Source organism: Pleurodeles waltl, chromosome 1_2, assembly GCF_031143425.1.
Source record: "Pleurodeles waltl isolate 20211129_DDA chromosome 1_2, aPleWal1.hap1.20221129, whole genome shotgun sequence".
NCBI classification, from domain to species: Eukaryota; Metazoa; Chordata; class Amphibia; order Caudata; family Salamandridae; genus Pleurodeles; species Pleurodeles waltl.
This window is the reverse complement of record NC_090437.1, coordinates 154151688-154164668: the sequence shown is the minus strand read 5'-3', so window position 1 is coordinate 154164668 and position 12981 is coordinate 154151688. Positions and strand designations below refer to the sequence as shown.

General features: G+C 45.4%; 1 protein-coding gene across 3 annotated transcripts in view; it reads left to right on the top strand.

Annotated features, from left to right (window-relative positions):
* SDAD1 (SDA1 domain containing 1) overlaps positions 1 to 1437 on the top strand; it is a 412284-nt gene extending 410847 nt beyond the window's left edge. For all 3 annotated transcript variants that reach the window (XM_069236846.1, XM_069236848.1, XM_069236847.1), the window contains one exon: positions 1258 to 1437. In XM_069236846.1, the coding sequence (XP_069092947.1) occupies positions 1258 to 1308 (51 nt within the window). In that variant the 3' untranslated portion in view covers positions 1309 to 1437. The remainder of the gene's footprint in view (positions 1 to 1257) is intronic.
* Positions 1438 to 12981: the final 11544 nt, after the last annotated feature.

Genomic DNA, 12981 nt, shown 5'->3' with positions numbered 1-12981 from the left:
TGAGTAAGAAGTTTGTGAAAAGTGTTCATCCCAGGTATGTGCAAACGCTTCAGCAGTCAAGAGCTTAATGAACGTTCTGGTTATGGCCAAACCCTTGATTTTCCTTTTGAATCTTGGGTTGGAGTGCATTTGTTTTCAACTGCCTGTCATTATTCGGAACTGACCAGAAGGCTATAGGTAGGTAAAGTATCCTATAGGATACACTGGTCAAGTGCCTCTTTTAAATCACAGAACGTCAAAGTGTAATGTTCGTGTAACTTACACTTTGGAATCTTTATCCCTTGCCGTTCATGAACATCATGGCACTTTCTTACACTCGACAAAAACAGTAGTGTCGTGATCCCACTTCCTCAGGTCATGACTTTTTCCGTCGTAACTTCCTAGCAACAAGCTACACCTCACTGCTGCTGATGCAACACCTGACTCCCGAATAAAGCCTATACTTACTTTCTTTTTGGGCACAAGTTGTGAATGGTTCATGTGTTGCACAAGTACTCCTTATGTGCAGTTGATAGTTTGTGTTGCTTAAATCTTTATTTGTGCTTTCCGAATAGTTATAGAAAGCATTTTGTGTACTACTAGTCCCAAAGACTGAAAAAATAACCACTATATATTAATAACCTAGACTCTCTAACTAGATTTCTTTTCTCAGATCGCAGCAAGCGTTGTGTTTTATTTTTTATTTTTTTTTATGTACCAGAAACGTTGCCAAAGTACACGAGTTTCTTGAAGTCAAAATCTGCCCTTGGTGTGTTTAATGGTCTACACATTTACCTGCGCAGATGCCCAAAGAAAACCCCGGTGGCGGACTCTAGTCAGCAGTTTTCTTCTCACATGACATCCCTACTCCCCGACAACCAGGCTAGCCCCCGTTGAAGTAAAGCTATCATAAGACAGTTTTTGACAAACTAGATTAGTTGTGAGATGGTTGTGCTCTTTAATATTGCCAGGGATGTTGGTGAATTAATGATGTGCTTAATCAGACTTGTGAACCCGCAAACAGCATTAAGAAACTTTCATTTTAATCCTACTAGATAAAAGCATCAAAGTACTACTATGTTCTTAATCAAGTCAAACAAAATGAGGCCAAATGTACCACCATGCTTTTGTATATATTTTAATCCATTGGTTTATTTTGAACCAATAAATAGCACCAAAGAAGGAAAAGCGAAATATGTATTGTTTCATTAACAGCTGGAAGCTGCTAAATGTATCTGTAAGATTCTTTGGCTAAAATGTTCCCTTTTTTTCTTCCAGATCTCATTGCGGGATGCACTTTTGAAAAAAAGAAAACGACTGATGAAATAATACTGTAGATATTCTGATCACTCATGAACTGTTTTACAAAAGCTTTTCGAAATGTCTATACAGTGAAAACCCGATTGTAATTGTAGATCTGTACCTAAAGAAAATTGTACAATAAATGTATATTTCTTATGTTCGTTTGTGGAGAGCACGTTAATTGAAAGCTTGCTGTTGAAGGCCAAGCGCAGCAGAAAAAGGAGAGACTAGTTTCAATTACTTGCAGTGAGAAATAAGTTTTGACCATCGCGTGCCACACGTCAGGTATGCATACTTTGTTTATGAGTGATCATGGAAAGACAATATATATGCATTATTGCTGTACGTTGCCTCCTAGTGTGCTTAGGCGACATTTGTAGTGCCATTGTTGTAGCCAGAATAATAGATAGGCCCACGCAGAGCACAAGCTTGTCACAGATCTGATTTATAGGCAGCACTATTCCTAGAATTTGAAAATAGATGCTATAAAGAAATGGCTCCCTGTTGCAGTTACCCCCCACTTTTTGCCTGATACTGATGCTGACTTGACTGAGAAGTGTGCTGGGACCCTGCTAACCAGGCCCCAGCACCAATGTTCTTTCATCTAAAATGTACCATTGTCTCCACAATTGGCACAACCCTGGCACCCAGGTAAGTCCCTTGTAACTGGTACCCCTGGTACCAAGGGCCCTGATGCCAGGGAAGGTCTCTAAGGGCTGCAGCATGTCTTATGCCACCCTAGGGACCCCTCACTCAGCACAGACACACTGCTTGCCAGCTTGTGTGTGCTGGTGGGGAGAAAATGACTAAGTCGACATGGCACTCCCCTCAGGGTGCCATGCCAACCTCACACTGCCTGTGGCATAGGTAAGTCACCCCTCTAGCAGGCCTTACAGCCCTAAGGCAGGGTGCACTATACCACAGGTGAGGGCATAGGTGCATGAGCACTATGCCCTTACAGTGTCTAAGCAAAACATTAGACATTGTAAGTGCAGGGTAGCCATAAGAATATATGGTCTGGGAGTCTGTCAAAAACGAACTCCACAGCTCCATAATGGCTACACTCAATACTGGGAAGTTTAGTATCAAACTTCTCAGAATAATAAACCCACACTGATGCCAGTGTTGGATTTATTAAAAAATGCACACAGAGGGCATCTTAGAGATGCCCCCTGTATTTTACCCAATTGTTCAGTGCAGGACTGACTGGGCTCTGCCAGCCTGCTGCTGAGAGATGAGTTTCTGACCCCATGCGGTGAGAGCCTTTGTGCTCTCTGAGGACAGAAGCAAAGCCTGCTCTGGGTGGAGGTGCTTCACACCTCCCCCCGGCAGGAACTGTAACACCTAGCAGTGAGCTTCAAAGGCTGAAGCTTCATGTTACAATGCCCCAGGGCATTCCAGCTAGTGGAGATGCACGCCCCCTGGACACAGCCCCCACTTTTGGCGGCAAGTCCAGGAGAGATAATGAGAAAAACAAGGAGGAGTCACTGGCCAGTCAGGACAGCCCCCTAAGGTGTCCTGAGCTGAGGTGACTCTGACTTTTAGAAATCCTCCATCTTGCAGATGGAGGATTCCCCCAATAGGATTAGGGATGTGCCCTCCTCCCCTCAGGGAGGAGGCACAAAGAGGGTGTAGCCACCCTCAAGGACAGTAGCCATTGGCTACTGCCCTCCCAGACCTAAACAAACCCCTAAATTCAGTATTTAGGGTCTCCCCAGAACCAAGGAACTCAGATTCCTGCAACCTAAGAAGAAGAGGACTGCTGAGCTGAAAAACCCTGCAGAGAAGACGGAGACACCAACTGCCTTGACCCCAGCTCTACCGGCCTGTCTCCCCCCTTCGGAAGAAAACTGCTCCAGCAACGCTTTCCCCAGGACCAGCGACCTCTGAATCCTCAGAGGACTGCCCTGCTCTAAAAGGACCAAGAAACTCCCGAGAACAGCGGCCCTGTTCACCCAAGACTGCAACTTTGTTTCTAAAGGAGCAACTTAAAGGCAACAGCGTTTCCCGGCAGAAGCGTGAGACTTGAAACCCTGCACCCGACGACCCCGACTCGACTGGTGGAGAAACAACACTTCAGGGAGGACCCTCCGGCGACTCAGAGACTGTGAGTAACCAAAGTTGTCCCACCTGAGCCCCCACAGCGACGCCGGCAGAGGGAATCCCGAGGCTCCCCCTGACCGCAACTGCCTGACTCTAAGATCCCGACGCCTGGAAAAGACCCTGCACCCGCAGCCCCCAGGACCTGAAGGATCGGAACTCCAGTGCAGGAGTGACCCCCCAGGAGGCCCTCTCCCTTGCCCAGGTGGTGGCTACCCCGAGGAGCCCCCCCCCCTTGCCTGCATCGCTGAAGAGAGACCCCTTGGTCTCCCATTGATTCCTATTACAAACCCGACGTGTTTGCACACTGCACCCGGCCGCCCCCGTGCTGCTGAGGGTGTACTTCCTGTGCTAACTTGTGTCCCCCCGGTGCCCTACAAAACCCCCCTGGTCTGCCCTCCGAAGACGCGGGTACTTACCTGCTGGCAGACTGGAACCGGGGCACCCCCTTCTCCATTGAAGCCTATGCGTTTTGGGCACCACTTTGAACTCTGCACCTGACCGGCCCTGAGCTGCTGGTGTGGTAATTTTGGGGTTGCTCTGAACCCCCAACGGTGGGCTACCTTGGACCCAAGCTTGAACCCCGTAGGTGGTTTACTTACCTACAAAAACTAACAAATACTTACCTCCCCTAGGAACTGTTGAAAATTGCACTGTGTCTAGTTTTAAAATAGCTATATGTGTTTTATTTGAAAAGTATATATGCTATTGTTATTATTCAAAGTTCCTAAAGTACTTACCTGCAATACCTTTCATGCAAAGTATTACAAGTATAATTTGAACCTGTGGTTCTTAAAATAAACTAAGAAAATATATTTTTCTCTACAAAAACCTATTGGCCTGGAATTGTCTCTGAGTGTGTTCCTCATTTACTGCCTGTGTGTATGTACAACAAATGCTTAACACTACTCCTTTGATAAGCCTACTGCTCGACCACACTACCACAAAATAGAGCATTAGTATTATCTCTTTTTGCCACTATCTTACCTCTAAGGGGAACCCTTGGACTCTGTGCATACTATTCCTTACTTTGAAATAGTGCATACAGAGCCAACTTCCTACATTGATGAATCAGCGGTGGGGTACAAGACTTTGCATTTGCTGGACTACTCAGCCAAACCTGATCACATGACAAATTCCAAAAATTGTCATTAGAAATTGATTTTTGCAATTTGAACTATTTTTCTAAATTCTTAAAAGTCCTGCTAGGGCCTTGTGTTAGTCCCTGTTAGCATTTCTTTTAGAGTTTAAAAGTTTTGTGAAAGTTTGAATTAGATTCTAGAACTAGTTTTAGATTCTTAAAAAGTATTCCAACTTTTAGAAACATAATGCCTGGTGCAGATGTGAATGTGGAGGAACTCGACCTCACACCTTACCTCCATCTTAAGATGAGGGAGCTAAGGTCACTCTGCAAAATAAAGAAAATCACAATTGGCTCTAGACCCTCCAAACAACAGCTCCAGGAGCTTTTGGCAGAGTTTGAAAAAGCCAACCCCTCTGAGGATGACAACCCAGAGGATGATGTTAGTGACATGGAGGAGAATTCCCACCTTCCAGTCCTAACTAGGGAACCCAGGGACCCTCAATCCCTGATTCCAACTGTATTAGTCAGAGATGCTGCTTCCCTCACAGGAGGGGCCAGCACCTCTGAAATCACTGAGGATAACCTCCGTGAAGATGACCTCCTGTTAGCCAGGATGGCCAAAAGATTGGCTTTGGAGAGACAGCTCCTAGCCATAGAAAGGGAAAGACAAGAGATGGGCCTAGGTCCCATCTATGGTGGCAGCAACATAAATAGGGTCAGAGATTCTCCTGACATGTTGAAAATACCAAAAGGGATTGTAACTAAATATGAAGATGATGATGACATCACCAAATGGTTCACAGCTTTTGAGAGGGCTTGTGCAACCAGAAAAGTAAACAGATCTCACTGGGGTGCTCTCCTTTGGGAAATGTTCACTGGAAAGTGTAGGGATAGACTCCTCACACTCTCTGGAAAAGATGCAGAATCTTATGACCTCATGAAGGCTACCCTGATTGAGGGCTTTGGATTCTCCACTGAGGAGTACAGATTAGGTTCAGGGAGGCTCAAAAATCCTCAAGCCAGACCTTGGTTGATTTTGTTGACTACTCAGTGAAAACACTGGGTGGTTGGGTAACTGGAAATGAAGTGCATGACTATGTTGGGCTTTATAATTTGTTTATGAAAGAACACATTTTAAGTAACTGCTTCAATGAAAAGTTGCATCAGTATCTGGTAGACCTAGGTCCAATTTCTCCCCAAGAATTGGGAAAGAAGGCAGACCACTGGGTCAAGACTAGGGTAACCAAAACTTCCACTGGGGGTGACCAAAAGAAAGGGGTTACAAAGCCTCCCCAGGAGAAAGTGGGTGACACTAGAAACAAAGAAAAAGAGTCCTCTGTAGGCCCCCAAAAACCAGAACAGGTGGGTGGGCCCCAAGACACAACCCAAAACAAAGGTGGGTACCAGGGTAAGAACTGGGATGCCACTGAGGCATGGTGCCACAACTGTAGACAGACAGGGCACCACACCAAGGACACTTCTTGTCCCAAAAACAAAGCCCCTAGCAAAATCCCAGGGGTAGCCAGTGTAGCCATTGGGGATGACTCCTCAGATGAGGAGGTCTTCATAGCCTTCAACTGGAAAAAGGGCCCAACAGGTGAGTTGGAGATTCCAGAGGGAAGTAGACACTTCCACCACCTACTGGTGAATGGAATCCCAGCCACTGCCCTGAGAGACACTTGTGCCAGTCACACTATTGTGCATGACAGACTGGTGTTCTCCAACCAGTACATCCCAGGTGAGACTGCCAGAGTAAGAGTTAGCCCAGACAGGGTCACTGATAGGCCTGTGGCTTTTGTGCCCATAGAAGTGGGTGGGACATTTAGCTGGAGAAGGGTGGTAGTCAGTACAGACCTCCCCCTGGATTGTCTCCTTGGAAATGACTACCCAGAGGTTAGTCAGAGCCCAAGAGAGGAACTGGTCCAGTGCCAGTCCTCTCCCAAGGATTCTGGAGGTCCTGCCCCTGCAGTAACTGCAAGTAGGCCCCAGAAGAAAAAGAAAAGAAAACCGTGTAGGAAGGGTGGACAACCTTTAGCCCAAGGTTCCAGCAAGCCAAGGAGATTCTGCTCCAGTAGGGAAGAACTCCAAAAATGGCACTGGTAAAGTCCAACCTGACCCACAAGAAGTCCTGGCTAGTCAGGCAACTGTTAAGCCTGATTGGGTGGCTCCTCAGCTAACAGAAGAAAGAGTGGAAGAAGGGTGTTTACTACAAGATGTGGTAACCCCCCACTCTAATACAGCAGACAGGCACCCTGAACCCAAAGAAGCCTGTAACTTAGCCCCTTCCCTTGTACGTGAAGAGCTAAAGGTGTGGTTCTGGGCACTGACAGCCGTCAGTGGCCTCTGCTGGGTGTTAGCCTTTATGGCTGCACTATCCTTGGCATGGTGGTCTGACCCCATGCCAAATAGCAAGTTAGGCCCCCTGACCCTGTTGGTCATGGTGGGGTTACTCCAGCTCTGGGTAACCTCTTTGGGTAAGCTAGGGGTGACCCTGGCTGAGATAAGATTAGCAGAGGTGGATACCTCTAACCCCAAAATAGAGAGAATGGGTGGAGACATTAAAAGCACAGATAAAATGAGGTGAGTTGAATAGCAATAAATATCCATTATCTGTTAATATTGGCTACAGGTCTCGCTGGTGAAAGTGTGCCCTGCAGAAACACCTTTTGTAAACTACCAAGGGTGTGGGTATGAGTGCATGGATGGATGAGATGGTGGATGAGTAAGTGTTCTTGTAGTTCTTCGCTCAAGCAGCAGCTTCCCATGGTTTTACACCATCACATTTTTTGAATGTTGAGGCTTGACCCATCACTCAATTCTAAAGACTTGCGTCACTTTTCCTCTTTGCTCAGTTATATTCAGGGTACATCCACTTTTGTGCCAACACTCAGTAATACCCAACTTTTGTACCACCACTCAGTAATACCGGAAAGATGCAGTTAATCGCAGCAAACCCACTAAATGTTAATGAATATGCTTGGATTTTGTACCACTTCTCGAAATTGTTCTAATTGTGAATCAAATTATGCATATTGCGTGTTGCAAAGATCTTCTGTAAACATATACATTGTTGTGAAAACCACTTAAGATCATTTGTATCGATTTTTCTCCTTGGATCACGCTTGTTGCCATTTTTACAAACGGAGATCTGTCATCTTTATTTCCACCATCACTCTGTTTTCCTCAATACAGGCTCAGATTGTATTACTTACAAATAATACAGTGCTCCCTGAAGACGTCGTTTTACTGGTTTCTCATTCTTTTGCCCCACAACATGTTGAAGTGCCGAAAATGTCCAGCACAAAAGGTAATGCAAGGGATGCTTCCGATAAGTCTAATCACTGTCAATCCCTTTGAATAATAATCCAGTTCATCATTATTTTGCACACTATGCCACCTCAGTTTGGACCCAGCCCTATGCAAACCACTCTTGACCTTGCTTCAATAGGAACAGTCCAGCCCAAACTGGCAGGCCAGGTTCTCCCTAATCCGGAATACAAGCAGCCCAAGACCATTTTACCCTGATAAAGGCTTGTCCGTTAGGTGTAGCTTGCTTCCAGTGGCACAGCGAGCACTGTCTGGGCATGCCCTTACTATCTAGGGCAGAACATCAAACATACAAGAGGTGAATACTAGATCTACAGAAGGCTGGAGGTCCTGTCCCGATCACATTCAGATACAGTTCATACGCTTCAAAATATGCCACAGGTTGATGACGGACAACTTGCTCACCTCTCACTATATTGATACTGCATTGCAACTGAACTTATAAGATGCTAGTGGGCTCGACTTATCTCTCAAGACTGAATTAGAATCTTCACAGGCTCATCCACAGAGGAAATTGCCTCATGTGCAGTGGTTGCTCGCAGGGTAGCAGAAGTACTTTATTTACAACTGCCTATTACTGAAACAAAAGCAAACATTGACAGATATCTTACATTTTGGGCTTGCCATGAGGTAGCCCTTGCTGCCTTTCAATGAAGTCCTAACAGATGCTTTGATCACTGCTTCATGAAGCTGTGTTTGACTATCTTCTTCAATCACACAGTGGCTAGAAAATGTAGGCCAGCCGCTGGTAACCAGATCTTTCTTATACAACATCTGACCCCAGAACGTTTAGTGGTCCAGGCATTCACCAGTGACATGAACCCAATGTGTTCCCTTCTATGCTGCCTGACAGTCGAAGCGTCTCATCGCGTTCAGGAAAATAATATTTTCCTCCGCCAGGTTGGCCTTTTATTCCCTAAATGTGATCTATCTACTGGCCTGTACGTAATGTTACTGGCCATCCCTTTACCTACTCAGTCTAGTATAGATGATAAGCTGCCAAATGTGTTGCAGGCTCGCCTAGACACAATGGACTTTAAGGACCGTGCCATGTTACACCAGGATCGTAATTAGGTGTTGTGCCTCGATTCTGCAACTTGGTTCTCCTGTCGTGTTGAGGAATCTTTAATGGACATGACCTTCAAAGGCTCCAAACTCTTTGAAGAAAAGGCAAACTATGCACTGGAACCTTTTAAAGAGAGCTGCATTATGACCCTTTCCGTAGGCTTGCTTTCACCAGCCTGCTTCTTTTACCAAAAATACAGAAAACTCAGATGTTAATCATGAGGTCTAACCAATTGACAGCTACAACCCTCGCAACCAGTTCAACGTGTGCAGGTCATGACTGACAACCCCAACAGCCATGTGGTACTTCAACAAGGAGGGCAGTGAGGGGTCTTGGCTCTTGGGCCAGTAGGCACTGTACTTTTGGAGGTGTCAGGACAGTCAGGGGGGCCTCCCTTGTAGGCAATCATCTGGCAGGATCACTCATTGCCAGAGTAGATGAGCTCAGTGGACATCAGCTGGCAGACTTCAAATTGTATCTTCATCCCAGAGTGACTCAGGATACTTTTGATCACTGTGTCATTCCATGCCTGGATTTGTTTGCCACCACTGAGAATGTGCAGCCTCACGATAACTTCATACTGGAGTTCCTACTCCTAGGATCCCTGGGAGATGTTTCGACAACTGGCTATCCCACCTTGAGTTCTCAGGACAGTTAGGAAGAACTTCATTGCCCCAGATTGGACCAAGAGATTTGAGCCTTAGTGTTTGCGTTTCCTATCCATCTGCCTTTTCAAGAGGACCTTCTGCCCTAACCATAGGGCACTGCACTGCACCCAGGTTTCCACAATCTACACCTCCGTGCATAGAGACTAAGTGGCAACAATGAAGCAATTTTGATTTTCCTGATAAATGTGGTTGGATGTAATTCTTGTGGCTTGGTGCCCCTCGACTAAATCCATCTGATCAGGGAATTGTGAGAAATATTCGGCCTGGTCTTGGGACCATCAACTTGATTTACAACGAGCTAAGCTATCCAATATTATGCTGTTTCTTTTATGTTTTACCCAGCAATGCGTTGTGGTAGGTGCAGTTAAAGGTAATATGTTAGTCCTTGCTTCTTTTGATGTGTGCCTGACCATCCTTCTTTATTCAATTCACCTGATGTCATGAGGCTTTTACTAGGACTGACAGACGTTTCTGCTTGAACCCTTCAATATGCATCAATCGACTTAACTTAGTCCTCCCGTTTCTGGTATGCACGCCATTTGAGCCCATGCACAGTTAATCTCTATGGCTCCTCGCTAATAAGATTTTATTTTGAGCTTCATGTCAATGAGCTGTAGACACTGTCTGGATACCCCTTTGTTTCCTGACATTAGTGCTGAGAACCCTGGCTTCTTTTCTGCCAAAGGCTGTATCTCGGTTCCATGTGAGTCACAGTACCACCCTTCCTGCCTTTTTCTGTCCAGACTTGCGTACCTGCAGAGTAGAAAAATGCAAACGCTTGCCACTCACACTAATTATAGAATTACCTCACCAGACTGCAGCAAAATGTATGTAAATGGGTTAGGGATTGGGCCGAAGGGAGCAGATCCTGTTGATGAGAAGCATAATACTCATGAACTAGGAGATTCTCCAGGAAAGTTTTTTTTATAGCTAATGTTGTATACTAAAGATAACACTCTTACCTGATAAATGAGAACCTCACATCCACTGTTTCAAGGCAGAATTCTGACTCCGATTGGCTTTGCTTAAGGAACTGCTACCACTTGAATTCCACTCTCTGCTATATTGTTGAGGTAGGATTATTATTCTGGATGGTGGAATGATCACTTAGGACGACAAGATCAGTTCAAGATGTTTTACATTACAACATTTACCAATGCAGCTTTCCCATAATAAGAGCTTAATGTGATATGTTCTTCACTATAAACACACCTTAGTCAAATGGAAGATGTGCTGCATCAAAGTTTGGTTTTTTTTCTTAATAGGACTAGTAAGTGGTAGTTCCTATTCCAACCTTTGTTTCTAGTCCAGTGTGTTGCGAGACATCCAATAAAATTCAAATTCTCTCCTGAGTTCTGAATCCTAGGAGACAGTTCTTGAACCCCACATCTTTCTTTTAGGTTGTTTTGGCAATCACTTGGGAAATAAACCTTCTGAATCACAGAGCGGAACAAAACTTGGCCAAGGAGGAACAAAAAAAAGTCTTACTTCAAGTTTCAAGTCTCTATAAACTGTGTAACACCCATTGTGTTGACTCCAATGCATGTTTGGCCTAGTCTTCCCCTCCTGATCACTCACAACTTTGGTCTAAGAATACTGTTCCCTATTCAACTGTTCCTTTATCACCTGTGTCCGCTGTTGCCCATAAAGACTTTGCAGCATGAGAAGAGACTGCTCCTGTTACTGCTTCCTACAGAAGATGCTGCTCTTCTGAAAGTCTCCATCAACTGGTAACTGCAAAAGGGCAGAGCCACTATTTATACTCAGGCCCCTCCCAAGATAGCCACGAGATCTCAAATGTTCCCACAAGATTTTCAGCCTGGTACTAAGCGGACTGAACAAAACTTAAAAACAGTCTTGTGCCTAATGCAGGAAGTGAGGAAGACCGCATCAAGGCCACACAAATTGTTATCTACATAGACTGCTTCCACAATAGCAGAGGTGTTCCAGATGGAACAGTGAGACAAAGGCCTCAAGGACACTGTGTGGGAATCTGCCATTGGTGGAAGTGGAGGTGACAGCTGGGGCTAGGACTGAGATGGTAGTAACAGTGACTGGGACTAGGTTATCCTCACATGTTCTGTCTGTCATATCCCTAAAAAAAGGAGGAGGCGCATCACCTGCTCAATCCTAGGAGAAACCTCGGTTTCTACATTAAAAACACAAGGGAGTACTGTGTAGAGCAGCTGTACCTCGGCTTAGATGGCACTAAGAAGGTGCAGGCATTGCAGAAACAGAACCTGTCCTGGTGGATCCTCATATGCATTAAGACATGCTGTAGCCTGACCAAGAAGGAACTCTCTGAATTCCTTTGACCTTACGCCACCTGATTCAAGGCTGCCTCAAGTAGCTTTGGAGAGGGTTATTTTGTCAGACATCTGCCAGACTACTACATGAGCATCAGAGCATACTTTCAACAAACACTGCTGCCTAGACAGTCAAGTTTGCAGAGAGGTCCATTGTTCTGCTGGACTTTTTGCCATTAGTCCACTCCTCAGATCTTCCACCTTTTGGGAAGTACTCCTTAAGTATGTATTCTAAAGGTGAAGTAGCCATAACTTGGTAACACTACTGAGAAATGTTGCTACTTCCAGTTCACAGTAAGTACAACAGCTTTGCTGAACATTTATAATTGCCAAGTTGTCTGTGCCTGTGTTGTGTTGCACATTTGTTAGCATTATGCCTTTGTGACACATTTGTGTGGTTTGTGTGAGCTTTTGAGTGACTTTATCACAGACTGATTGTGCAATGAAGAGAGTCAGTCTTGAATTTTGTTTTCATTCAGAGGTATGTAGTCTAGTGCTCATAATAAAGTATTCAAAATGCAGTGAAAAAAGAAGGGACTGGTGGACATGCACACAAATAACATTGGACAACTGGACGTGACCTGAGCAACATCAGGCCTCAACTTATTTTCTTTTTTGAAGCTGGAGCCATATTGTTCGGTGGCATGTGTAGCTGCAGAGACACATGCTGTGCATTATCCTGCCATCTAATGTTGGGCTCGGAGTGTTACAAGCTGTTTTTCTTCGAAGAAGTCTTTTCGAGTCACGAGACCGAGTGACTCCTCCCTTTCGGCTCCATTGCGCAGGGGCGTCGACTCCATCTTAGATTGTTTTCTTTCCACCATCGGGTTCGGGCGTGTTCCTCTTCGCTCCGTATTTCGAATCGGGAAAGTTAGCTAAATTATCGAAAATTTGACGGTATTGTTCTCGTTCGGTACCGGATTAGTGTTATTGTATCAGCACCGACAGCATGAGCGCTCCGGCGGCACTTCGGGGCTTCCGTTCTTCACCGGGGCCTGGTCGGCCCGACTACACCCATTGTCGAAGACTAATGGACCGGACCGCCTTCCGCTTCTGTCCGAAGTGTCATTCTAAGTATCCCTATACAGACCAGCACCTGGTCTGTAATCTGTGTTTATCACTGGAACACAGGGAGGATACTTGCGAGGC